Genomic DNA, 24,882 nt, shown 5'->3' on the forward strand with positions numbered 1-24,882 from the left:
CACCTTCATGGTAAATGGTACTGGACTGGAGACGCTGGACACAGATGCAGGATGGGGAGGAGATCCATGCAGGTCAGTCAGGACACATGGGGGCAGCAGAATCCCCCAGAGGAAGAGGACCCTCTGTCTCCCAGGGTCCAGAAACATGTCTTTTACGCTTGGATGTACACCTATAGCAGCACTTTAATATGCATCATTTAAAGATGAACCTAGACCCTTTGGGAAGGTTTTTCCAGCTTCCATCATGTTGTAGGTGTTGTTGGAGCACTCCCTGTTGAACTCCTGCTGACCCTTACACACTCCACACCTCACTACACTACAGCAGTTTACACAACAACTCACTAGCTTAGTAACCAATGTAGCTACTGTTTAAACCTGTCCTGCGCACTCATGCACTTTATCATCTGTATACACGTAATTTATAATTTGCACATCTCCTCTATCTTATGTAAATAGCTAAATAGCTCCTGCACTTATAGTCCAAGGCATTTAATGTAAACACCATCTGTAAAATATGTTTATAGCACAACCCGGTAAACAATTGTAAAATAACCGCCATACTGTATTTATTAAGTTATTATCCTCACTTGCTGCTTCTTTTGCACTTCTGGTTAGATGCTAAACTGCATTTTGTTGCTCTGTACCTGTACATGTGCAATAACAATAAAGTTGAATCTAATCTAATCTAATCTAATAAACTAATGATTACACAGAAGCAGCACATCAGAGATAAAGAACAAACAAAAGCAAAGTCCAGCACCTTGTAGGGGAGGATATTTTGTAAAAGCCTCGGCTGCCGTTGCACCGTCGGGGCTTTGGGGGCCAAACAGCGAAGCAGGAGAAGGTGAGTGCACAGCATCACGACAGTCGTCATGACGAGGGGGTTATGCTCAGTTCCCTCACTGCTGTGGTTGGTGTGTGTTGAGGCACAAGTGGTTGCAGAGCAGCAGAACAAACACTAACCAAGATGCTCTTTGCCTTCTGCTTCTGTCTTTGTTCACTAAGATGAACGCAACCCGGTGTGTCTGGATTTTGTCCATAATCATCTGCGTGGCCAGAGGCCATGTGGGGAACGACATTGGTCAAAATCAGAAGGAGCAGGACACCTCAGCTGACAACAGCACTGAGAGCCTTTCACTGGTCACTGCAGCCAACAGAGAGTTTGCCTTCAGGCTGTACAGGAGCTTAGCTGCTAACCCTGACTCACAAGGCAAGAACATCTTCTTCTCCCCAGTCAGTGTGTCTGTCGCCTTGTCCGCTTTGGCGGTCGGAGCGCGTGGAGAAACCCACCGACAGCTTTTCAGAGGTTTGGCTTTCAACAGCACCTGGCTGAGCCAGACGGATGTAGACCAGGCCTTTCAGAGCCTCTTTGAAAAGACGAAGAAGGTGTCCAATGAAGTCACCAGTGAAGGGACGGCTGTATTTATGGACAACCTCTTCAAACCACAGCCTGAGTTCCTGGACACCTTGAAAAAGTCCTACTTTGCAGATGGATTCAATGTTGATTTCACCAAAAGCAGCGAGAGCGCCAACACCATCAACAAGTATGTGGAGGAGAAGACCAGTGGGGAAGATTGACAAACTGGTAGAAAGTCTAGATCCAACAACAGTCATGTATCTAATCAGCTATATCTATTTTAAAGGTAAACACCTGGATGTGGTGCGATTTAGGTGTGTTTCTTATTCATTTGAAAGTTTTAACTGTCAACCACAAACTGTGATTCCATGACTTGTAAAACAGGAAAATGGGAAACTCCGTTTGATCCAGATCTGACCAAGGAGGACTTATTCATGGTGGATGAAAAGACCAAGGTTTGATGAAGTCCACAGTCTTCGGCAAAACCTTCAACCAAATCTCATTTACAAACATGAAACTTTGAATTTTCAGATTCCAGTTCAGATGATGAATATTGAGAAGAGATTTGAAACCTATCGTGACCAGATGTTTAACACATCAGTCCTTCACCTCCCATTTAACAGCTCTCACTCCATGTTGCTGCTGTTGCCGGACGACATGGCAAAACTGGAGAATGCAATTTCTGCCGCTCATGTTACCAAATGGCTGAAATGGATGAAATACAGGTGTGGAAAACGGAGACTCAACGGCTAACTCTTGGTTATTGATGTGGCGGTTGGCTCCTGTCCGTCACCTCATGGTTGTGTCTGTCCCATATCTGTTCCCCAGGAAATACAGTGTTTATATTCCCAAATTCTCCATCAAAACGTCATACTCACTGAAGACTGTGTTGACTGAAATGGGGATGGTAGACATGTTTGGTGACAGAGCAGACTTGAGTGGTATTATAGAGGGGCAACAACTGGCAGTCTCAGAGGTAAAGATGGAAAACAGGAACAGCATCAACAATGAGCACAGATTTCTTTCTGACAATTGATTATGTCTGGTATTTCTTGTAGGTTGTCCATCAAGCTACCCTGGATGTTGATGAGGCTGGAGCCACTGCCGCAGCTGCTACAGGCATCACAATAACACTTTACTCCTATTATTATGTTCCAGTCCTGAAGTTCAATCGTCCCTTCATGGTTATCATCACTGACCACAGCTCAGATAATATCCTCTTCATGGGCAAGATTACCAACCCAAACATCTGATGCACTAAATGCCTGTTTTGCACAATAAGAATTGCATCACATATAAAGAGCCTTACAAAAGAAACATTTGCCTTGTAGAGTCTCACTTTATTCCTCTTTAGAATGTTTCTGAATCAGCTCTAAAAATAAAATAGGTGCTGAAGAGCACAATTTTAATCTGGTTTGATACAACAAACACTGGATGATCTCATCTGAAGATCCTGGAGCTGGCATATGTATTTACCCACGTATAATGCTGCCTGCTAAAGTATAACCACACAGAGAGGCCTGCATACACGTGCAACGCTATTGTGGAACGACGGGGGCGCACAGTCCAGGAAGGCCAGATGAATGTGACGTAATCATCTGTGTGGTTGAGAACGCCTTCAGTTATCTTGTTAGAATCTTGACCCAGGTGTCGTCCACATATCTGAACCAGTGGCTTGGGCCGGTTCCTGTGAAGGATGTCGGGCTCGGGTTTCAACCTTCTCCCAGTATACTGTAGACTGGCAACTATGGGAGATACTGGTGAGCCCGTTGCACCACCATGGTTCTGCCTGTAGAGGCCTTCTCTGTACTGGAGGTAGTGGGTGGTCAAACACAGGTTCCAGTATGGTGCAGATTTGGGCCGGTGTTAAGTGTTCTGTCTGGAAGGTTCTGTCTGGTGGTTGTGGTCTTTGTTGTCCCGGTGGTGCACGTGACGCGTCCAGTGGCTTTGATGTAAAGCACAGCAGCCTTTTGGGTTGTAAGCTTTGATTCAAAGAAAAAAAGTCTTTCTCCTAAAGTGTTGCTGCTACACCTACAGACATTAATCGTTAAAGGTTAAGCTGAAACCTTCACTCCACCAAGACAACTCATCTCTCTCCAACTGCAGATTTTTTTCCCAGAATCAGATCTGCCGCCTCATTCTTTGACCCTCCCACTGAGTATCACCCTCTAAAAGAGACAAGCTTCGTACTGACGTGCACGCTCGTTAAAGGTCCAAAGGTCAGTAACTGGGAGTTGATGGTTGGGATCAAGTTGAGCTCTGCTGGCAGCTCTACCAAAGTCTAAATGTTTTCAATATGAATCCAGTTCTGCTAATGTGGTGGCGCTTCTTCGTGTCAGTGCAGACTCGTGCGCGGGGCTCGTGCACATGAGGGTTAGGCTGGTTTGATGCAAGTCACAGTGAAGCAGGTGGGGGCGGGGCTTGTGTAGCATGAGCCCCTCACCTGTGCTAGTCTGGGCTGGGGAGGGGGCGAGGCAGAACTTTCCTCTTTCTCCATGAGGCTGGAGCAGCGAACGGATCTGTTGATGACTGTTTGAGTGTGTGTGGTCATGGCAGTGGCTTTTTTGTTGTTTCTGCTTCAGGCTGCAGAAGATGGGGTGCTGCTGTAGTAAGACTGAGGAGTGGAGAGACAGCGACAGCGACAGCGAAAGCATCAGCGACATCGACAGTGACATCAGCAGTCTGTCAGACATCCTGCACTACAGTGGATGGAGCACGAAGACGGTGGAGCACAGGCAGCACACCACCGCAGGAACCCAGCAGGCATGGTTGGATGCAGATCTTAAAGGAGACAGCAGATGTAAGGAGGAACCTGAGGTTCTTAGGAATCCAACACGTGGTGTCGGATACACCCTTGATTCAGATCCCTGTGTGGCGCTGCCCAGACTGAGCACAGGTGGAGAGGAAAACACTCCAGTTGGGTCAAAGCCGTCCAAACCGGTCCAGTCAACTCTTGTTGGGCCGCTGTCCGTTGCCTTCATGGTGACTGAGGCATCAGGTGACCATCAGAGGCCGAAGGTAGATCCAAAACCCCAACGCGATGAAAAGGGCGGCGAGGAGTTACACGTGTTAACGACGGCTCCGCCTCAGGCCTTCAAAACAACGACCCGCAGCGTCGGCTGCATGTGCGACATTGATGCTGATGACCTTGAGCAAGAGCAGAGCCAGTGTGCAACAGCAGAGCAACAGATGAGTCCATTCAACCGTGCTGCAAACCAGGTTATTAACACCTCGTCCTGGACCAGACCCTGGTTCATTCCACACACCCCCTCCTGGACCAGACCCTGGTTCATTCCAAACACCTCCTCCTGGACCAGACCCTGGTTCATTCCAAACACCTCCTCCTGGACCAGACCCTGGTTCATTATAAACATCTCCTCCTGGACCAGACCCTGGTTCATCCGAACACCTCCTCCTGGACCAGACCCTGGTTCATTATAAACACCTCCTCCTGGACCAGACCCTGGTTCATCCCAAACACCTCCTCCTGGACCAGACCCTGGTTCATCCCAAACACCTCCTCCTGGACCAGACCCTGGTTTATTCCAAACACCTCCTCCTGAACCATACTCTGGTTTATTCCACACACCTCCTCATGGACCAGACGCTCCACCAAACGTCTCCCAGCATCTCCACGTCCCACCACAGTCACTGTGCACTGTTAGTAACAATGCGTGGACGTCTCCTGCTTCTGTGGCTAACAGTTGATCATCTCTGGCCAATCTATGATGTTCAGAGTTCTCTTTTCCTGGTCATTTAAATAGATAAATCTAAGCGTACATGCACCATATGTCCAGCAGGTGGCAGGGTTAGTTTTTATAAAGTAGTTCCAGATTTCCTACCGTGCAGGATACTGCAAATAGAAATGATCTGAATTGTCTTCAAAAGATCACAGCTTATATGGGTAGAGATTTCCCTCTCCTCATCCCTCTCTGTGTCTTACTCACCATCATTGTTCGCCTCTGAAACAAGCCTCCAAAATCAATTTGTCACTTTACTTTATTCTTTATTTATTTACACATCACCATTTTACAGGAATATTATTACAATTATTGTGTTAAAGCCATATTTCAATGTACAGCTTTGCATGAAAATATACAAAAATAAAGTTGGATCTGTTGTATATCTGCCTCCTTTTGTCTCGCTGTTAGGAAACGGTGCCTGATTTCCTGTTGCGCTTTGCTCGACTTGTGGCTGAAAAGCGGAAAAACTCAAAGTGTTTGCTCTGGTCCATGTTGGGGAAGGGAGGGGGGCCTGCGTGGAGCCTCTTGATGAAGTGGACCTCTCTTTGGTTCTGCCTTGTCCTGGAGGCTTTGATGGGCCTCCCTTTCCGACTGAAGGCAACGTACCAGGTTCTCCATTAATCCATTAACTGTCCCATCTGGACATTACAGACGGGAGACAGCTAAAGACGTGTTTCTGAGCTACAGCAACTAGTGGAGCAGGTAACTGGGCCCCTTTTGAGAACCCCCAAATGTCCCCTTAGCAGCTGTAACGGTACGTTAGTAGTGACGGTACCACCAGCTCAGCTAAAAGGAGGCTACAGGTTCAAACACAGACATGTTTTGGTTCTGAATTTTGATAGTTGATCCCACTCCAAACACTGGCTGCCAGTGAGGATGGATGCAGGTTCCAGGGATCCACAACGGATGACGGGAGTGTTTGCCCTAATGGGAAGTCCCATCAACCAGCGGGGTTAATGACCCAGAGGCCGACTCAAGCAGCTTTCTGGTCACCTCTGTAGAAGGTTTCCACTGCACAAACGTGGTGCAGCAGACCAGGATGGTTTTTCAGAGACGAAGAATAAAAAATCTGTCTGAATGAAGTCTGTCCTGGATCTGCTTCAGGCCCATGTGGACCCCGAGGAAGCTCTGAGACCAGGACAGAACTCAGCACGATGGTTTTATGACTATAGCTTCTTCTGTTGGTCGACAACATCTTGATGAACCATCCTGTACAGGGTCAAAGGCCATGCCTCTGATGTCGTCACTGACATGAAACAGGTGAACATCAATCCTACTGAAACGTTCAGGTGAGGGCCTAATGTCTCATTATCAGTGTTTTCTACAGCAAATGTGTGTGTGTGTGTGAGAGAGAGAATAATTATTATATTGTTATCATTTAAATGCATTTGTATGTTTAGCACCTAAGTGCATGGAGAAGAAACAGTGTTTTTCACCTCTCTTGATTTAGTACACTTTTCCAGAGCACCAGATTTACTGTGAGATTGTTATCTGAAACCCTAAAAGCATCTTGGGAGAAGGTGAAAATTCCACATGAATAATGAGCTAATGTGAATAAAGGAAGGAGGTTTGCAGAGGAGCAGCAGAGCGACGGAGGGTGTTCCAGAGTGAAGCCTGGAAGTAACAAATGCTGGATTAACTTTTCAGCATCATGGTGGGTCAGTAGCTTCCTGATCTTTGTGATGTTCCTCAGGTGAAAAAAGGCACTTCTAGAGACTAATTTAATGTTTGAGTTGAATGAGAGATTTTGATCAAAAGTTACTCCTAGATTCCTCACAGAGAGACTAGATGTTAATGAGATACCATCTAGAGTGATCATGTGATCTAATCTATCCCTGAGAGGTTCAGGACCAAACACTATGACCTCAGTTTTTCCTGAGTTAAGCAGGAGGACATTTGAAGATATGCAGGACTTTATGTCTTTAAGACAGGTCTGGAGCTTCACTAACTTCTCTGTCTCCTCTGGTTTCATGGATAAATAAAGCTGAGTGTCATCAGCATAACAATTAAATTTATCCCATGCTGCCGAATAATGTTCCCTAACGGAAGCATGTACAAGGTGAAGAGGATTGGTCCAAGTACAGAACCTTGAGGAACTCCATGGCTAACCCTACTGTATGAAGAGGGAACACCATGGACATGAGCAAACTGGTATCTATCGGATAAATATGATCTAAACCAGTCTAGTGCTGTCCCTTTAATCCCAATCACATGTCCCAGTCTATGTAACAGGATGCTGTGATCAACTGTATCAGAAGCAGCACTGAGGTCCAGCAGAACCAGCATAGAAACCAGTCCATGATCTGAAGCTATGAGAAGATCATTAGTAACTTTAAGAAGTGCTGTTTCTGTGCTGTGATGAGCTCTAAAGCCTGACTGAAACATCTCAAACAGGCTGTTCCTCTGCAGGTGCTCCAGTAACTGAGTCACCACCACCTTCTCAAGAACGTTGGAGATAAAAGGAAGGTTGGATATCGGCCTATAATTTGCTAATAAGTCAGGATCCAGTGATGGTTTTTTAAGCAACGGCTTAATCACTGTCACCTTGTAGGACCGGGGTACATAACCTGTCACTAAAGAACAACTGATCTGGTCCAGGATAGAACTGCCTATCAATGGTAAAACATCCTTCAACAGGTGTGTTGGGACGGGATCTAAAAGACACGTGGTGGTCTTGGATTTCTGAATTAGCAATGACGCCTCAGAAAAATATATAGGGCTGAAGGAGTTTAAGGGCTCGTTGGAGAACCTGTATGTTCCCCCAGTCAGCACATCTGGTGATGGTCCAGTTGTTGGGATGGCCTGGTTAGCTTTCTCTCTGATAGCTAGAACTTTATCAGTGAAGAAGCTCATGAAGTCTTCAGTACTAAGGGAAGACAGGATACGTGGATCTAAAACACTGTGACTCTTGGTTAATTTGGCCACAGTGCTGAAGAGAAACCTGGGGTTGCTCTTATTTTCCTCAATTAAAGAAGAAAAATAAGCTGTTCTAGCCTTGCGGAGGGCCTTTTTGTAAACTAATAGACAGTCTTTCCAGGCTACATGATAGCTGTCTATTTTACAAGAATGCCACTTCCTTTCCAGTCTTTGCACTTTCTGCTTGAGGGTCCTGATATGTGAATTATACCAGGGGCCACACCTCCTCCGATTTACTATTTTCTTTTTCAGGGGGGCAACAGAATCAAACGTGATTCTCAGTGAGGCTGCTGCACCTTCAGCAACAGAGTCAACCTCAGCAGGGCTAAGATTATAATGATTGATCCCTGGGGAAACACACGGTGGTCCTGGGATCAGCACAGGGATCACTTCCTTAAACTTAGCTACAGCATTATCTGAAAGACATCTGCTATAGTAAGACTGAGCTCTGAGGATAGAAGAATCCTTAATCATAAATGTGAAAGTGATCAAAGAATGGTCTGACAGGAGTGGGTTCTGAGGGAACACTGACACATGTTCTACCTCAACACCATAAATCAGGACTAGATCTGGGGTGTGGTTGAAGCTGTGAGTTGGTTGGTTTATCTGCTGGAGGAAATAAACAGACTCAAGTAATGAAATGAAGCCATTTCTAAAGCTGTCATTTACAACATTTTCATAGATATTAAAGTCTCCAATGATAATGACTTTGACTGTTCTAAGGACCAAGTCAGATAAGAATCAGAGAACTCAGACAGGAACTCTGAGTGTGGCCCAGCAGGGGGCCGATATACAACTACAAACAGAAGTGGCTTTTCTGTCCTCCAGTTCAGATGGGTGATGCCAAGAGTCAGGCTTTCAAATGAACTGTAGCCATGTTTTGGTCTAGAATTAATTAATAACTTGAAGTGATAGATTGCTGCCACTCCCCCTCCTCGACCAGTAACATGAGGAATATGATAATTAAGATGGGTAGGAATAGATTCATTTAAGCTAACAAACTCCTCCTCCTGAAACCAGGTCTCAGTAAGACAAAATAAATCAATGTGATGATCCACTATCAGGTCGTGCACTAACAGGGATTTACACAAAAGAGATCTAATATTTAACAGTCCACACTTAATTGTGATATTAGTTTCCCCAACTTGTGCTTTGGTATTAATTTTAATAAGATTACGGTGATTGACCGCTCCCCTGCTCTGTGCTTGGTGAACTTTTAACCGTGGAACAGAGACTACCTCTATAGTGTTAAATAAACCAAAACCAAATTTACGTTTCCGTCTCGCCAGCAGCCGTAAATTTGCTTCTATGTCGCCCGCTCTGGCCCCCGGAATGCTCTTAACTATGGTCGCTGGAGTCGCCAATTACCAGGGTCGGTTTCTCAGCGGGTGTGTCGCCGAATGGGGAAAAACGTTAGCCACGGGAAGCGGGTGGTGGGGCACCGTGGGCCTTTATTTGGGGCTCCGCTTCCTACGGACCGTCTCCCAGCCGCCCTGGCTAGCCGGCTGCTGCCGGGGGACCGCTAGCTGTAGCTACGCTAGGCGGCTCCGCAGCAGCTAGCTTCTCCTGGCTACCTGACGCAACTACTCCAGCTACTGAGGAACCCGCGTCTCAAGCTCGCTAAGTCTCGCCCTCCATAGCCATTAATAAACTCCACTTTCTGCACCTATTCCCTTCACTAAGGGAGGCAGAGGAATAACTAAACATTTCACACGCTGAACAGACAAAGACACCGGGTGAAACAGACGGTGAGGCCATGCTAGCGTTAATCGGCGAAGCCCTGTATTTGTTTAATATGGGTTATTTCTCACTGTTGTTATCAGGTGACTCGAATGTCCCAAGTGTTCAAATTAAAGTGAATACAACACACCAAATGGTTCAATATTAAGTGAATACAACACCCCGTGCACAATGCAACCAACGAACGATTGAGCAGACAGGAAGTGACGCAATACGTTGCCATCTTGGAAGGGTCGTCGTTTGGGCAGAATAATGTAAAATTAAAGGTCAAATGGCTTTTAACAGATCTGTGATGGCTGAACAAGACTGATGTGGCAGTAACACCCAACGTGTGCATCAACTCTCCAGCTAACACGCATTATTTCATTAGTATTATTCATCTTATTCATTATGGCCCTCAGGAATTTAATCATCCTCATTGTAAACAAGTGTGTGATGACGAAAAAGAGTAATAAACTTGATGGATATTCTGCCCCCTGCTGGGTGGAAGACGTTATGACCAAAAACAGAACAACAAAGTGCAGAATACACTTTAGTAGTGTTCAGTCATATTTACATCCATCAGTAACTCACCTGTACCTGGATATTCTGCACACATTCATGTTTAAATGGTGTTGAAACACTTTTAACGATTTTAAACACTCATCAAAGTCAGTGTTTTTAATTTTCTGTGATTTCACACTGGACAGAATGTGAATGAGGTACATCAACAAATCCTCTTTACTCAACAAATCCTCTTTACTCAAACAGAAGTTTCTACATCCAAAGCACTCCTGATGAACTCAAATAAAAGCCTAACAAACTCAGTACCAACATTAGATAAAAAAAAGTTGCAAACAGACATATTGCTCAGTGCTTTTTAATAGAATAAATCAGAATGATAAGCATCAATTATGCAGGTGTGTTTAAAGAAAAACCTGGAATCTAAACAAACTAAAGAAAAAGTCCCTAAATAAGCAATGGAAGAGGTGCAGATTCTGTTCGGCTTCTTTTGTAAAGACAGAAAACAAAAAGCCGTTCACAGCCATTAATATGTCCACTTAATTGGACGGTGAGTCTCAGCTGGTTGGATCTCTGGTTCTGTGTAGGGTGGGCGAAGGTCTGGGTAGGGAGGGCGAAGGTCCGGGTAGGGTGGGCTAAGGTCTGGGTAGGGTGGGCGAAGGTCTGGGTAGGGTTGGCGAAGGTCTGGGTAGGTTGGGCTAAGGTCTGGGGATGGGGCACGTTTATGTGGTGGCATCCGACAGACCTGTGCATATGTCAGTTTGGAGCCCACCTGAAAAGTCAGAGCACAAAGATTTAGTTTCCAACATGAGCATCGCTGCAACAGCTCTGGTAAAACCAGATTAATATTGGCTGACAATTCTGTGACCTCACGGACCCTGAATAACCCAGCTTGCTGGCTTTGAGAAGACTCTGTTCACGCAGTTCAGGACGATTCAAATAAAACAAGGTTGCGTCTGACAGTGAGTGTTTCTGACATTATTAGTAAATGTACCTTGTTCTTAGTTGCAGGTACTGTTGCTGTGGAAACATTCACCGCAGAAAGAGAAGGGAAGTTGGCCTCCCCGATCTCAGGAAGAGGTGACGGCTTCCTCTCTGCGTCCTATAAAGCAGCACTGGATCAATGTGGAAACTGAGCACTGGTGTGTCCACAAGGCACACTCTGTTGGTATCTTCTCCCCATGCTGACGGGTCCTCTCCTGCAGAAAGGAGAAGTCACAACTGCTCTGGTCCCCATAAATAATCTGAATTCCCGAGTAGGGAATTAAAGCATCATCACAAACATTAAATGATGGCTAGAATACCTTTGTAGTCTGGGAGGTTTGACACGGGGAGACGCTGACAGTCTGGCAAAGTTTTTCTGGCAACATAAAGTGAATAATCTGGTCATGAAAAACATGATTTCACATAGTGAGGCGATGTTCATGGGACTACTGTAATAAATCTGGAACTACTTTTTTAAAATGAACACTGTCACCTGCTGGACATATGGTGTCTGCACATTTAGCTTTATCTATTTAAATGACTCAAAAGGACACAATGTGGAAAATGTTGTCAGGCCAAAGACAACTTAGACAACAAGTGTTGATCTGGCTAACACTTACAGGCTGTGGGCAGTCTCTGGGAGCCTTGGAGGGCTGGAGCTCCGACACTGGCCCTGGGATGTCCACACCTCTGCCCGTCTGTGGGGACATCGCCCACAGACCTTCTTTAGCTAACGTAACTGATCAGTCCTTTATCATCAGCAGCTTCCCCAATAAACCAGCTGCTTATAAAGAGACTAAAACTGACCCGTCCACTCTTTCATTCCTCAGTAGAACTTCTGGAGAACTCCCTCAGGTGTCCAAGTCATGAACATCAAGTATCTGGATCTGGCTTCCCTGTACGACATGATGGAAAGCCTCAAACCTTCTGAAGCTGGACCTGTGTGCTGATTCTCCAGGTCCTTTTGATGGTTGAGGTCAGTTTTCATGGACTGTGATTGTCTGATGGCGCCGTTTTAAGCCTTTAAAACATCATTTTTCAGTGGAGAAGCAACAGTCGTCTCCTGGTGTCCCTTTGACCTGAAGCCTCCAGACATCGCGTTGGTGTCGGATCATGTTGCTGAGTTGATCATCTGCTCCAGTGACGTGCGGTGAGGTTCATGGCTGGTGAGGCTCTGGCTCCTCAGAGTCAGATTTACGATTTATGAACTGAAAAAAGCATCTTATTTCACCATTTCCCAGCAGCATACAACTCCTGATAATGCTTCATATCCCATCAGCATTCCTCTTCAATTACACTCACAAACCAACACAAACATATACACAGGACCATATTTGTCCTATAAGGCACTTTCTTTTATAGCTATGGATAGAGCTCCATCTTGTGTTTTAAGAAATTCATTTATACTGTAAACAAATTAAAGTGCAGAGATGTGTGCAGCACAAATTTAATTTGACCAACAGTAACAATTTGTTATTTTTCAAACAATTCTGCTGCTTCAATAATTTAATAAAGTTTGCCTATTAAAGCACCAGCGTGAGCACCTGCCAGCCTGCGTGCGCCCCCTTGAGGTGAGGCCGAGTACTTGTGTTGTGAAATATCACGAATTGCATTTTATGTTATTGCTATTTTAATAAAGTAGAGTAGTTTCGTAGGGTAATACGAGAAGGATTAAAATGTGGCAAAGTGGAGTGTGGGAACGGATCTGTATGTGAGCGTGTTAGTAAGAAGGAGGACCAAACAATAATGTGTGGTATCTGCTTAGGTTAGGGTCCTCAGGCCCGTGCACCTGTGCGTAGGCTGAGAACCGCTCCAATATGGTCAAAACATGAGCAATGTGACTCGGCGAGCATGAACGTTCCCCTGCCTGTGTGAGGAATGTAGCTGATGTCTGTGTAAATTCTCAGTCATCCAGGTCACTGTATCCAAGGTAGTTTTCTCTGTCAACTGGACTGGGTTTCTTCTCTTGAAGACGTTTCGCCTTCTATCCAGAAGGCTTCTTCAGTTCTGAAATCGCTGGGGAGAGAGCTTGAAAATTATAGCCCCTGTGGACCATTTGCATGCTAATGATCTGGGTGGTCACCTGAGAGTCCGTTAGCAGGTCGTTGGTCGGGTCGTTCACCTAGTTTCTGTTGAGATGTCTCCCCTTTGTCTGCTGGGTCACATGGTGATGAGTCACTGGGTCTCTTGGAATGGTGTGAATGTTTGTTTTGCTGTTGGAAGGAGTGGAGGACTGCATTGTATGTGGGTGATAGGAAGTGCCTCAGGCCACCACCTCTGTTTAAGGATGGTTTCTCCAATTTAACATGGATAGCTTCCTTGACCCCCCCTTTCGAACCAGCGGTCTTCTCTGGCCAGTATCCGTACTTGGCTGTCCTCGAAGGAGTGCCCACTCTCCTTTAAGTGTAAGTGGACTGCTGAATCCTGACCCGAAGAGGTGGCACGTCTGTGTTGTGCCATTCTTCTGTGGAGAGGTTGTTTGGTTTCACCAATGTACAGTTCCTTGCATTCCTCCTGGCACTGTATAGCATAAACAACATTACTTTGTTTGGGTCTTGGTGTCTTGTCCTTTGGGTGTACTAACCTCTGTCTGAGAGTGTTGCTGGGTTTGAAATGAACCGGTATGTCGTGTTTCTGGAGGATCCTCCTAAACTTCTCCGAGACTCCAGACAGGTAGGGGATGGAAACGCTGCGGCGTTTGTTTCTCTCCTCTCCTTTGCTGAGGTCTCGCTTTCTTGAGGTTTGGTTAGGCCCAGTCTGGGTAGCCACATGTTTTGAGGCTGTCTTAATGTGGTCCTGTTCCTTCTTTCTGCCTTGGGATGTGGTGGGTATTTCTCTGGCCCGGTGTTGGAGAGTTCTGATCACTCCCAACTTGTGTTCCAGTGGGTGGTGAGAGTCAAACTGGAGGTACTGGTCGGTATGTGTAGGTTTTCTGTAGACTTCGATGGTGAGATTTCTGTCCTCAGTGATCTTGACTGCACAGTCCAGAAAGGCCAGACTGTTCCTTTTACATCTTCCCGGGTGAATTTTACATGCTCGTCTGTTTTGGTTAACCCTAACCCAAACAGAGACAACAAAACACTCCAGCCCCGATGGGCAGGCGCTCCCTCCTTAAGTAGGCAGCCAGGTGGCAATCGCCCACAGGTGCGCCTGCCTACAGTGCCAGCTGTAGGCAATGAAGCTCCCCTACGCCCCCTGGAGGAAAAAAAACAGACAACCACCCTGGACCCCAACAGACATGACAGACTGCAGAAAGTCATGGTGTATAACTATTTCTGTAATGTTCATATTAGCAATATGGCACACGTCATGCAACCCAGTTTGTATTGGATCGTGCAGTCAGACGTGAGGCATAATTCTCCCCTGCCTCACCCGGGGTTTCTGCCCTGGATTTGATCGGGAAGGAAAACAATTTTGACTTAATAAAATGGCAGAAATGTGTAGTCATACTCCAAATGCATTTTTAACACATATCAGTGGAAAATATTAATCTTTATTTCTGTACAATTTCTTTTTTGGTCAGATGAGGCACTGCCTCACCTGCCTCCCCTCCCCACGTCACTGTGTTAATTATGTCCTACCTGGTCAAGAGTGAATTCAGTACCCGACACTCAACAGCTGACTGGACAGTTGTGCCGTCAGTACTAACGGCCCAGTCGGAGCAAAGAACTGGTCTGTGCTGCAATTTTAAGTAAATATTGTCATTTTAAATGTCATACTCATGAACGTTCTACTTGGGAGAGAGTTGCTCTAATCAGAATAATTGGGAATTCACGCAATCTGATTGGCTTTTAGCGGAGGTGGGTACCGTAATTTCACCAACACATGGCGCACTTAAGTCTTAAATCTTCTCCAACCTGGACGGGGCCCCTGATACTGCGGTGGCCTTCAGAACTGAAGAAACCTTCTGGACAGAAGGTGAAACGTCTTCAAAAGAGAGTAAAAGACCGTCCAGTTGACACAGAAAACTACCCTGGATAATTATGGCCTGGATGATTGAGAATCTACACAGACAAAATCTGTAAATGCTTTTGACTTGCCGGCTTTCACAAAACTGCTACATACATTGCTAAATACGCGCTAGCATGCATGTTTTAAGCTATGGTAGCGGTATGTTTTACCATGCCCGCGCCCTATAATCCGGAGCGCCTGATGTATGTGTTAAATACAGAAATAGCACCCGTAACTGAGGCTGCACCTTTTAATACGGTGCGCCCTTTGGTCGCGAACATACGGTATATAGAACATAGGGCACGTTTGTGCGTGATATCCGCGTCTGCGCAACGACCACAACCTCCTATCTTTAGTATTGCTGCGCCAACTGGTGGTCTTTTGGGTTGAGGATAACGGTGATCTATATGTAGCTATATGTAGCTATAGCGTCATTGGCCTCCACTCCAGCCACTCCTGGTAGTTCCTCAAAAACACTGAGTTTCTAGTGGATGCACAATCTGTGGAAGCCAACATAGAAACTTCTGAAGAGCCAAAGTTCTTGCAACAAAAATATAGTCCCCAATTAGCTTGTTTTGTTATCACACGACCCCGTCCCCATTATCTTAAGAGAATATAAAAGAATGAGTGGAGACAGAAGAGAGAATGAGACGTTTTTGGGGCGTGACGCTCTTGATTTTGTGTTTATTTTTGCAGTAAACTTAAAGGAGGCCTTTTCACTTTATGTTTGATTCCATTTAAGATGATATTCCATTCTTGACATCTTTAAATTTACAGTATTCATGGGAGTTTTATTTGGTCATTTTGCTTCTTTTTATTTCCTATTTCCCACATTTATTCATAGTTTATATTAGACTGCAATAAATCCTATAACATTGAACAGACTGACTAAAGTCAAATGAGCTGCGGTTCCCACCGATAGCCGTCATTCTGATGGGTTTTTGCTGGCTGCAGCTGAAATATTCCAATGCTCCATGTCACAGATACAGTAAATACTAAACCCTAAAGATTCTGAAGGCATGATGTAAAATAGTAACGTATAATACAGACATCTGAAGAGACAATTAAGAGAATGTTTTCATGCTTATAAGAGTGGCCGAGGAGCCATTTAGAACTTTATAGAGATGCATTGTGTGATACCAGGAACTAATTTAACTTCAAGGCGAAGCTGCTTCTGCTTTGTCGACCATCGACTGATCTCCTGAAAGTCCACCAGCGCTTTTAAAAACTGAATTTTTCATCTATGGAGGAGAGTAGATGGCAGATGTTTCCACAGATGCTCTTCACCAGTGGTCAGTGAGTGATGCAGCAGATGAGCGGGAGTTGACTGGCTCCAACCAGCTACTGTCTCAATGTCTCCAGCCCATAGTGTGGATTCTCTACGAGATCAGACAGCGGCTTCACTCCTGAATCCTGCAGCTGGTTCTCACCCAGGTCCAGTTCTCTGAGATGGGAGGGATTGGACCTCAGCGCCGAGGCCAGAGAGTCACAGCTGATCTCTGATAACCTGCAGCGCATTAATCTAAATAAAGAAGGGAAACTTTTATAAGGTTATAAGTGAAACCAGTATTAATCTGAAAGGTTAATCAAAGGCATGATCTGTAAATATTTAATTTAGTTACAGGAAAAATGATGATAGTAATATGTAATTACCACAATTCCAACCTCTCAGGTTTGCACTGTTCCAGAGGAGAATATATATTGTTCTGGCCCTCACTGTTCCCAGGTTCTCCCACCCTTTCCCTCCCATCTCATCATGGAGATCCATCTCACCTGTGGCTCATCTTTAAAGGCACAACCTGTCTTAGATGACTTCCTGTCTCCCTCACCATCTCCCTCCTCGTTGGCTGGTGTCTACCAGGCACCCTCACCTAGTTTTGTCTAATTTTGGTTCCCATCTGTCGGCTTTTTCATTGTCCTTAAATCAATTTATCATGAATAAGTGGTCCCCGTGTGGCCCTCCCTCCTGAAGGAACTGGGCACAACACACACATCAGAAAGTGTGAGGACCCTCAGATGGAATAATGGACATTTTTGAGAATGGTGTTTACCTCAGAATTTCCAGTCGACAGTTTGGATCCTGGAGAACACCACAGAGCAGCTTCACTCCTGAATCCTGCAGCTGGTTCTGACTCAGGTCCAGTTCTCTGAGATGGGAGGGATTGGACCTCAGCGCCGAGGCCAGAGAGTCACAGCTGATCTCTGATAACCTGCAGCGCATTAATCTAAATAAAGAAGGGAAACTTTTATAAGGTTATAAGTGAAACCAGTATTAATCTGAAAGGTTAATCAAAGGCATGATCTGTAAATATTTAATTTAGTTACAGGTTAAAAAATGATAGTAATATGTAATTACCACAATTCCAACCTCTCAGGTTTGCACTGTTCCAGAGGAGAATATATATTGTTCTGGCCCTCACTGTTCCCAGGTTCTCCCACCTCTTTCCCTCCCATCTCATCATGGAGATCCATCTCACCTGTGGCTCATCTTTAAAGGCACAACCTGTCTTAGATGACTTCCTGTCTCCCTCACCATCTCCCTCCTCGTTGGCTGGTGTCTACCAGGCACCCTCACCTAGTTTTGTCTAATTTTGGTTACCATCTGTCGGCTTTTTCATTGTCCTTAAATCAATTTATCATGAATAAGTGGTCCCCGTGTGGCCCTCCCTCCTGAAGGAACTGGGCACAACACACACACTCAGAAAGTGTGAGGACCCTCGGATGGAATAATGGACATTTTTGAGAATGGTGTTTACCTCAGAGTTTCCAGTCGCAGTTTGGAGTGGAAAACCACAGAGCAGCTTCACTCCTGAATCCTGCAGCTGGTTCGACTCAGGTCCAGTTCTCTGAGATGGGAGGGATTGGACCTCAGCGCCGAGGCCAGAGAGTCACAGCTGATCTCTGATAACCTGCAGTATTCTAATCTGAAAAATGCAGGATGAGGTTATACGGTGCAGGTCTGCATGTTATCTGCGTCAGTACTAAACCTACGTTAGTTCTTAGTTGGGTCAGACCTGAATTCACGATATTACAAGGAATTTTTTTAATGTGGTGCATCACAGCAGTGTTGAGAACAGCCTCACTTCACCATCTTAGCAGCTGGTATATAGGTAGAAAAATGAAGACTGACCTGAGCCTCTCCAGTTTACAGTTTGGACTCTCCAGTCCAGAACAGAGCCGCTTCACTCCTGAATCCTGCAACGTGTTGGCTCAGGTCCAGAACCCTCAGATGGGAGAGGTTGGACTTCAGAGGCTGAGGCCACAGAATCACAGCTGGTCTCTGATAACCAGCAGCCACTTAGGGCTAAAATAACAATTATTTTGAGAGAAGACAAATAAAATCAACATGTACCAGAGCAAAACACAGCTTACAAGCAACAAACCTCTGGTCTGCACCGGCTTATCTGCCGTATGTTCCTATTTTGGGTTCTTTCAGGGCGGTTGGACAAGATCTACAGCGTATGTAAAGTGGTGTGTGGGTCAAAATACCTTCCAAGTTTGTGAGACCACATTTCTCAATAGCACTCAACTCTTGTCAGGAGTTGGGACAAAAGCGACCCACTCCTGACAGCTTGTGGGCGATGCTGCAGCGGCCCTGCAATCCTACACTCTCTGGTGAAACCAAATCAAAGGTTTTAGACACTGCTGGATGCTGGAAGGGTGGCTATAGTCCTGGACGCAGAGTTCCCCTGACTGCACATTTCTCCAACAATGATTGGCAGCTGGTGTCACTTGTTCTCCAGATGAGAGAGGAAAGAGAGCCCCCCCCACAGTGGTGTTTGATTGCCCCACTGCAAGCTCAACGCTGCCAGAAAACATTGCAGGAGCATCAATTCCCCTCAGGGCATCAACAAGGACCTCAGGAAAAGGTGCAGCTGCCACCTACTAGAGACAAGCACACTGAGCTGAGATTCAAAGCCCTCTCCTCCCAAGAGAAGAGCTTGTTTGTTGGAGGCTCTTCTGGGCGATACCTGGTGCCCACAGCTCCAGCTCAGCCCGTCTCTGGAGCTGAGGTGGAGCTTAGCAAGTTTCATGGTTCTCCACCACTTCCTCTCACTGAGGACCTTCTCAGCTGGTGGTTTCTGCTCACCTTCAAGTGAGCAGGTGATACTTCTGCATTCCTGCCACCAGTGTCTCTGAGAAAGAGTCTTCTCTACTGTTTTATATTAGATGTATATAAAATTAGGATTTTGGTTGATGCTAGATGTTGTTGACTAAGAGGCAGGTTTTTTTCTTTAATTAACATAGAAGATTCGATGAGAAGAGCAAATGTATATTTTATGAGCTACTTCCACTACTATTATATACACATACTTCCATATTGTCTTAGATTGCAAGCTGCATTTATTGCATCGTTCATCAGAAAGTCATATTGTGAGGAAAAAACTCAAATACGGTCATTTTCTCTTAATGACCATTACAACAGGAGGAGGCGATGAACAAACAGATTTATCTAAAAATGTGTGAAAACTTATGGGATGGAAACCTTTTTAAAATGGTTGCATTGTGTAGAATCGGGTTGTTAGAAATCAACTTGTTGACTTCTGATTTGGACTCCAATGGAAGTTGATGGTGCAACAATTGTGGATGCTGAAAGCTTCAGATCTTCATGAAGGTTTCTGTGGTTGGACTGACCTGCTGCCCCTTTAAGAGGGAGGCAGGTTTGGGCTTCTGGCTGGAATGAAGCCACCTAAGATGAGAATGACTGCAGGCTTTCGGTACCAAGGTTTAACAGGGTGCTCACTTCACACTTGGGCTTTTCTCTTTTTTGGGATGGCTTTTCTCAATAGAGAAGGGGCATGGCACACTGCAGAGCTTTCTTTGGGGTTTCTAGTTTTCCTTCTGATCTTTAAAGACAGGAAGAACCATTTTTGATTGGTCTGATGTTTGGGCGGTTTTGTGGCCAGCCTAAATAAAACAAGACAAATCTACAACTGATACTTCCTTTCTAGTCATTGATGACCATCCTCACATGGGACAGATTTCCACAACCAATTTAATACTGCAAATCTGTCCTGTGTGGTCTTTTTTCTGAGAACTGTAACACACGTTTATAACAAGATCAAACATGTAAACAGTTATTGTCTAACTAGTTACACCTGGGGAAAGTACTGGATCATCTCTGACTGACCTGAGCGTCTCCAGCTCACAGAGAGGATCCTGGAGAGCACCACAGAGCAGCTTCACTCCGGATCCTGCAGCTGGTTCCCACTCAGGTCCAGAAACCCTCAGATGGGAGGGATTGGACCTCAGCGCCGAGGCCAGAGAGTCACAGCTGATCTCTGATAACCAGCAGTCACTCAGTCTGGATAAGGAATCATGGCAAGAAATGATCTCTTATTGGAGGGGAAAAGTCATATTACACTTGCTTCAAATCATTATTTCATTTTATTATATTATTTAATCAGGGCCCTTGGAGTCAGGAGAGCTCTGGCCCCCACTGATAAACTGGGATATTACAGCAACAACACAGTTAAAAAGTATCTATAAAATTGACTTTCAATGGCTCATTTAAATTCATACTAAACTTCTCTTCTCCAAAAGTCAATGGAGTTTATCTTGAAGCCTTCATTGTTTAGTTGTTATGTCGAAGATAAAAGGAAGTCTGACCTGAGAGTCTCCAGCTCACAGAGAGGATCCTGGAGAGCACCACAGAGCAGCTCCATCCCAGAATCCTCTAGACTGATGTAGCTCAGGTCCAGAACCCTCAGATGGGAGAGATGGACCTCGCGCCGAGGCCAGAGAGTCACGGCTGATCTCTGATAACCAGCAGTTCCACAGCCTGGAAAGGAATAAATGGGGCAAATAAAAACACATTTCTAAATCTGAAAATGAAGAGAAAAAGCAGAAACTGTAAAGAAATTAGAAAAGACCAACAGAGGCCTGCTGACCTGAGCGTCTCCAGTCTGCAGTTGATGCATCATTGCAGAAGACAGGAACTTTACGGCATCTGTCGGGCTTTTGTTCCAGCTTTAAGTCCAGCTTCCCGTAGATGAGAAGGGTTTGACGTCATTGCTGAGGCCAAAACTTCCCAATGACTCGTTGAAAGAAAACTACCAGACAGTCTGTTGTGTATGAAACAAAACATAGTGAGTCAAACTTTGGGATTTCTCATCAACTTATCTGAGAATCTACCTCAACACAAATGTAGCTCATTTCCTGGAAAAGCTAAATTCAACACCGTAGAGCAAACAGTTTGAACGACCCTCAGATCTGAAATGCACTGAATTATTCCTAACATTTGTCTTATTTTAGAACAGCTCATAATACTCAATATTTAAAATGCTTATAGCAAATGGTTTAAAGAAACGTGCATCTTTTTATCTGTCTATCGGCTCTTTGGATATTTTGCATTTCATCCAATTTGTACGATGGTGCGTCAAGTCTTAATTCAGCGATCCGATCGATGACATCAGAGTCTCTGGTTGCATCGATTGCCCTCAGCTTCTGTTATATCTGCCTGTTTCCTTCAAATCATTTTCACTGCACCTTTTGTTGCTAGTGATGAAGTTGCCACCTAACGGGTGTGGAAAGGGTCAAACAACTTTGTGGGTCACATAAAGGCTCCAAACGGAACCGCCACAAAGACCTAAAACACCCATTTAAACCAACGAGGCCGGTTTTTACGTTGAACAAATGAAGCAAAATAGTCACGTGTCATTAGTTAAAATGTGTTTTTCTGTCGTTGAATACGATGTATACAAACAAACAAAAGGATTTAATGACATGACAGTAATTTCATGATAGTCAGTTAACTTGTGGCTCCTATTATTCCTGCCTTATGTTGGTTTGTCTGGATTGACCTTTGAACTTATATCCAGCCAGTGTTGAACATTTCTGGATGAATTGTTGTTTTTTTAATTTATGGACGCTGCAATGGAGAATAAAGAATTGAAGGAATGACCACTGGAGGGGGTATTGCTACCTGACATGATCCACTCGCTTGATTTAAACGCCGATGTCCGGCCCCAAAAATCTTTACTTACTGGCCTTCCTGCAGTTCCTCACAGCTGGAATCAGGCGACGTCGTCCCTCTCTGAGGTGTTGTACTGCTGCAGGTTCAGCTCATCCAGAACCTCCTCTGACATCTGCAGCAGGTAGGCCAGAGCTGAACAGTGGATCTCTGACAGTCTCCTCTCTGATTTCCCTGACTTCAGGAACTCTTGGATCTCCTGATGGACTGACTGATCCTTCATCTCCATCAGACAGTGGAAGATGTTGATGCTTCTGTCTGGGGAGATTCATCACTGTTCCTCCTTCAGGTTGTTGAGGACCTTCTGGATGGTTTCTGGGTGGCTGTCCATCTGATCCAACAGTCCACCCAAGATCCTCTGATTGGACTCCAGAGAGAGACCATGAAGGAAGCGAACAAACAAGTCCAGGTGGCCATTTTTACTTTCAAGAGATTTCATTAGTGCTCTCCTGAGGAAGTCATCAAGAGATGTGCTGGATCGTTAAACAACCCACAAACCAGGAAAAGGGTTTGGTTTGAATTTTAGGAACTGTTTATAACCGCTGTGTTTCCTGGTGTAACGGTGGAACATGTAGACGGCAGCCAGAAACTCCTGAATGCTCAGATGAACAAAGCAGTAGACTGATTTCTGGAAGATCACACTCTCTCTCTTGAAGATCTCTGTACAAACTCCTGAGTACACCGACACCTCGGAGACGTCCAGTCCACATCGCTCCAGGTCTTCTGAGTAGAACATGATGTTTCCTTTCTCCAGATGTTCAAACGCCAGCCGACCCAACTTCAGAAGGAGTTCTTTATCAGCCTCAGTCAGTTCCTCTGGTCTCTGCTTTCCTCCATACTTCTGCTTCTTCCTCTTTATCTGAACCCTCAGGAAGTGTGAGTAGAGGTCAGTCAGGGTTTTGGGCAGCTCTCCTCTCTGGTCTCTGGTCATCATGTCCTCCAGAACTATAGCAGTGATCCAGCAGAAAACTGGGATCAGACACATGATGTGGAGGCTCCTGGAGGCCTTGATGTGTGAGATGATTCTCTTGGACAGATCTTCATCACTGAACCTCCTCCTGAAGTACTCCTCCTTCTGGGAGTCAGTGAAGCCTCGTACTTCTGTGATCCTGTCAACACACGAGGGAGGAATCTGATAGGCTGCTGCAGGTCTGGAGGTGATCCAGATGAGAGCTGAGGGAAGCAGGTTCCCCTGGATGAGGTTCACCAGGAGCACGCCAACGGACGATACTTGTGTGACATCAGAGATGACCTGATGCTTGTTGAAACCCAGTGAAAATCTGCTTTCATCCAGGCCATCAAAGATGAACAGAAGTTTCCAGACAGTCAGATCTTCTGCTCTGATCTTCTGTAATGTTGGATGGAAAACATGAAGCAGTGAGAGAAGACTGTGCTGCTCATCTCTGATCAAGTTCAGCTCCCTGCATGAGAGCGGAAGCACCAGACTGATGTCTTGGTTCTCCAAACCTTCTGCCCAGTCCAGACTGAACTTCTGCACTGAGAAGGTTTTTCCAACGCCGGCGACACCGTTGGTCAGAACCACTCTGATGTGTCTCTGTTGCTCAGATAAGACTTTGAAGATGTCCTGGCACTTGATTGGAGTGTCCTGGATGTTCTTCTTGGAGGTTCTCTCAAGCTGTCTCACCTCATGTTGTGTGTCCACCTCCTCACTTTGTCCCTCAGTGATGTAGAGCTCAGTGTAGATCTTGTTCAGCAGGGTTCCACTTCCTGCTTCATTAGTTCCTTCAGTCACATGTTCACATCTTCTCTTCAGACTCATCTTATGACCTTCTATCACCTCCTGCAGATCACTCCTGAACAAGTAAACCAATGATTTCCATCTAATCATCAACACAACTACACAATTCATTTCTCATATTGAACAGTTTTACTTTGTTTGGGCTTCATTTCAGCATCTCCAGATCTGCTTCCAGATTGTGAACAAGAGGACTCTCCTGGTGGAGCTGACTGGTCCCAGTTTGATAGGATGTGCTCCCCCCTCTCACTATGAAACACATCTCTATTAGTCCTTTGATTTATAGGATGAAAGAACCTGATCAAGACTCAATATTGTTCCAGCATTTATGTCTGAATTCATCTTTCAGTTTAAACTGATTCTTGTTTCTAATCAACAATATTCACATTAAGTCTGTAACTATATGACTGTCTGAGGTTTAAGTGTTAAACATCTCCAATAATAAACTCACAACCTGCTGCTGTTAATGTGACTAACAGCTGCACACAAACACATCATCACGCTTTAGTTTTCTTACATTTGTCTGAACTTCTGAAGTTTATTCATTTGGAGTCACTCTTCAGGGACACCAGCTGGGCACTGTGGACTCTGCTCTGTCCTCGTCCATCCTGAGGAAACATCAGAAATAGTGATGAGACTGTGATGAAGGTAAATAATCTGTAGAGGTTGAGTTAAATAATCCCAATTCACTGCATTTTTATCAAACAGGAACATTTCTAATCCATTCTGGATAACAACTGAATCAATAAATCAATGATGTATCTGTATCATTTTCATGTTTTCAGAGTTTAAGCTGCTTTTTTTAACTGTTCCCTGCAGTGAGAAAAGAACTGGCACCTTTTCCAGCCCCTCATCCTGCAGCACTGAATGTGCTCTAAGTTCTTTCCAGAGCAACGTCTCTGCACTTGCAAGCAACATGTTGTAGTCATGGATCCGTGAGGAGAACCGGATACAGGAAACG

At 45.1% G+C, this 24,882-nt stretch overlaps 1 protein-coding gene and 1 pseudogene across 2 annotated transcripts in view; one reads left to right on the top strand and one right to left on the bottom strand.

Moving 5' to 3' along the window:
- Positions 1 to 713: 713 nt before the first annotated feature.
- On the top strand, positions 714 to 2,674 carry LOC101063850 (serine protease inhibitor 2.1-like; annotated as a pseudogene). Its single transcript, XR_003886602.1, has 6 exons — positions 714 to 844; positions 1,006 to 1,643; positions 1,742 to 1,812; positions 1,889 to 2,082; positions 2,186 to 2,333; positions 2,416 to 2,674. The product of XR_003886602.1 is annotated as a serine protease inhibitor 2.1-like (transcript).
- Positions 2,675 to 10,595: 7,921 nt separating this feature from the next.
- LOC115247557 (proline-rich extensin-like protein EPR1) overlaps positions 10,596 to 24,882 on the bottom strand; it is a 47,245-nt gene continuing 32,958 nt past the window's right edge. The window contains exon 5 of the mRNA XM_029829656.1: positions 10,596 to 11,029. Within this exon, the coding sequence (XP_029685516.1) occupies positions 10,784 to 11,029 (246 nt within the window). The 3' untranslated portion in view covers positions 10,596 to 10,783. The remainder of the gene's footprint in view (positions 11,030 to 24,882) is intronic.

This window comes from Takifugu rubripes, chromosome 21 (assembly GCF_901000725.2).
Source record: "Takifugu rubripes chromosome 21, fTakRub1.2, whole genome shotgun sequence".
NCBI classification, from domain to species: Eukaryota; Metazoa; Chordata; class Actinopteri; order Tetraodontiformes; family Tetraodontidae; genus Takifugu; species Takifugu rubripes.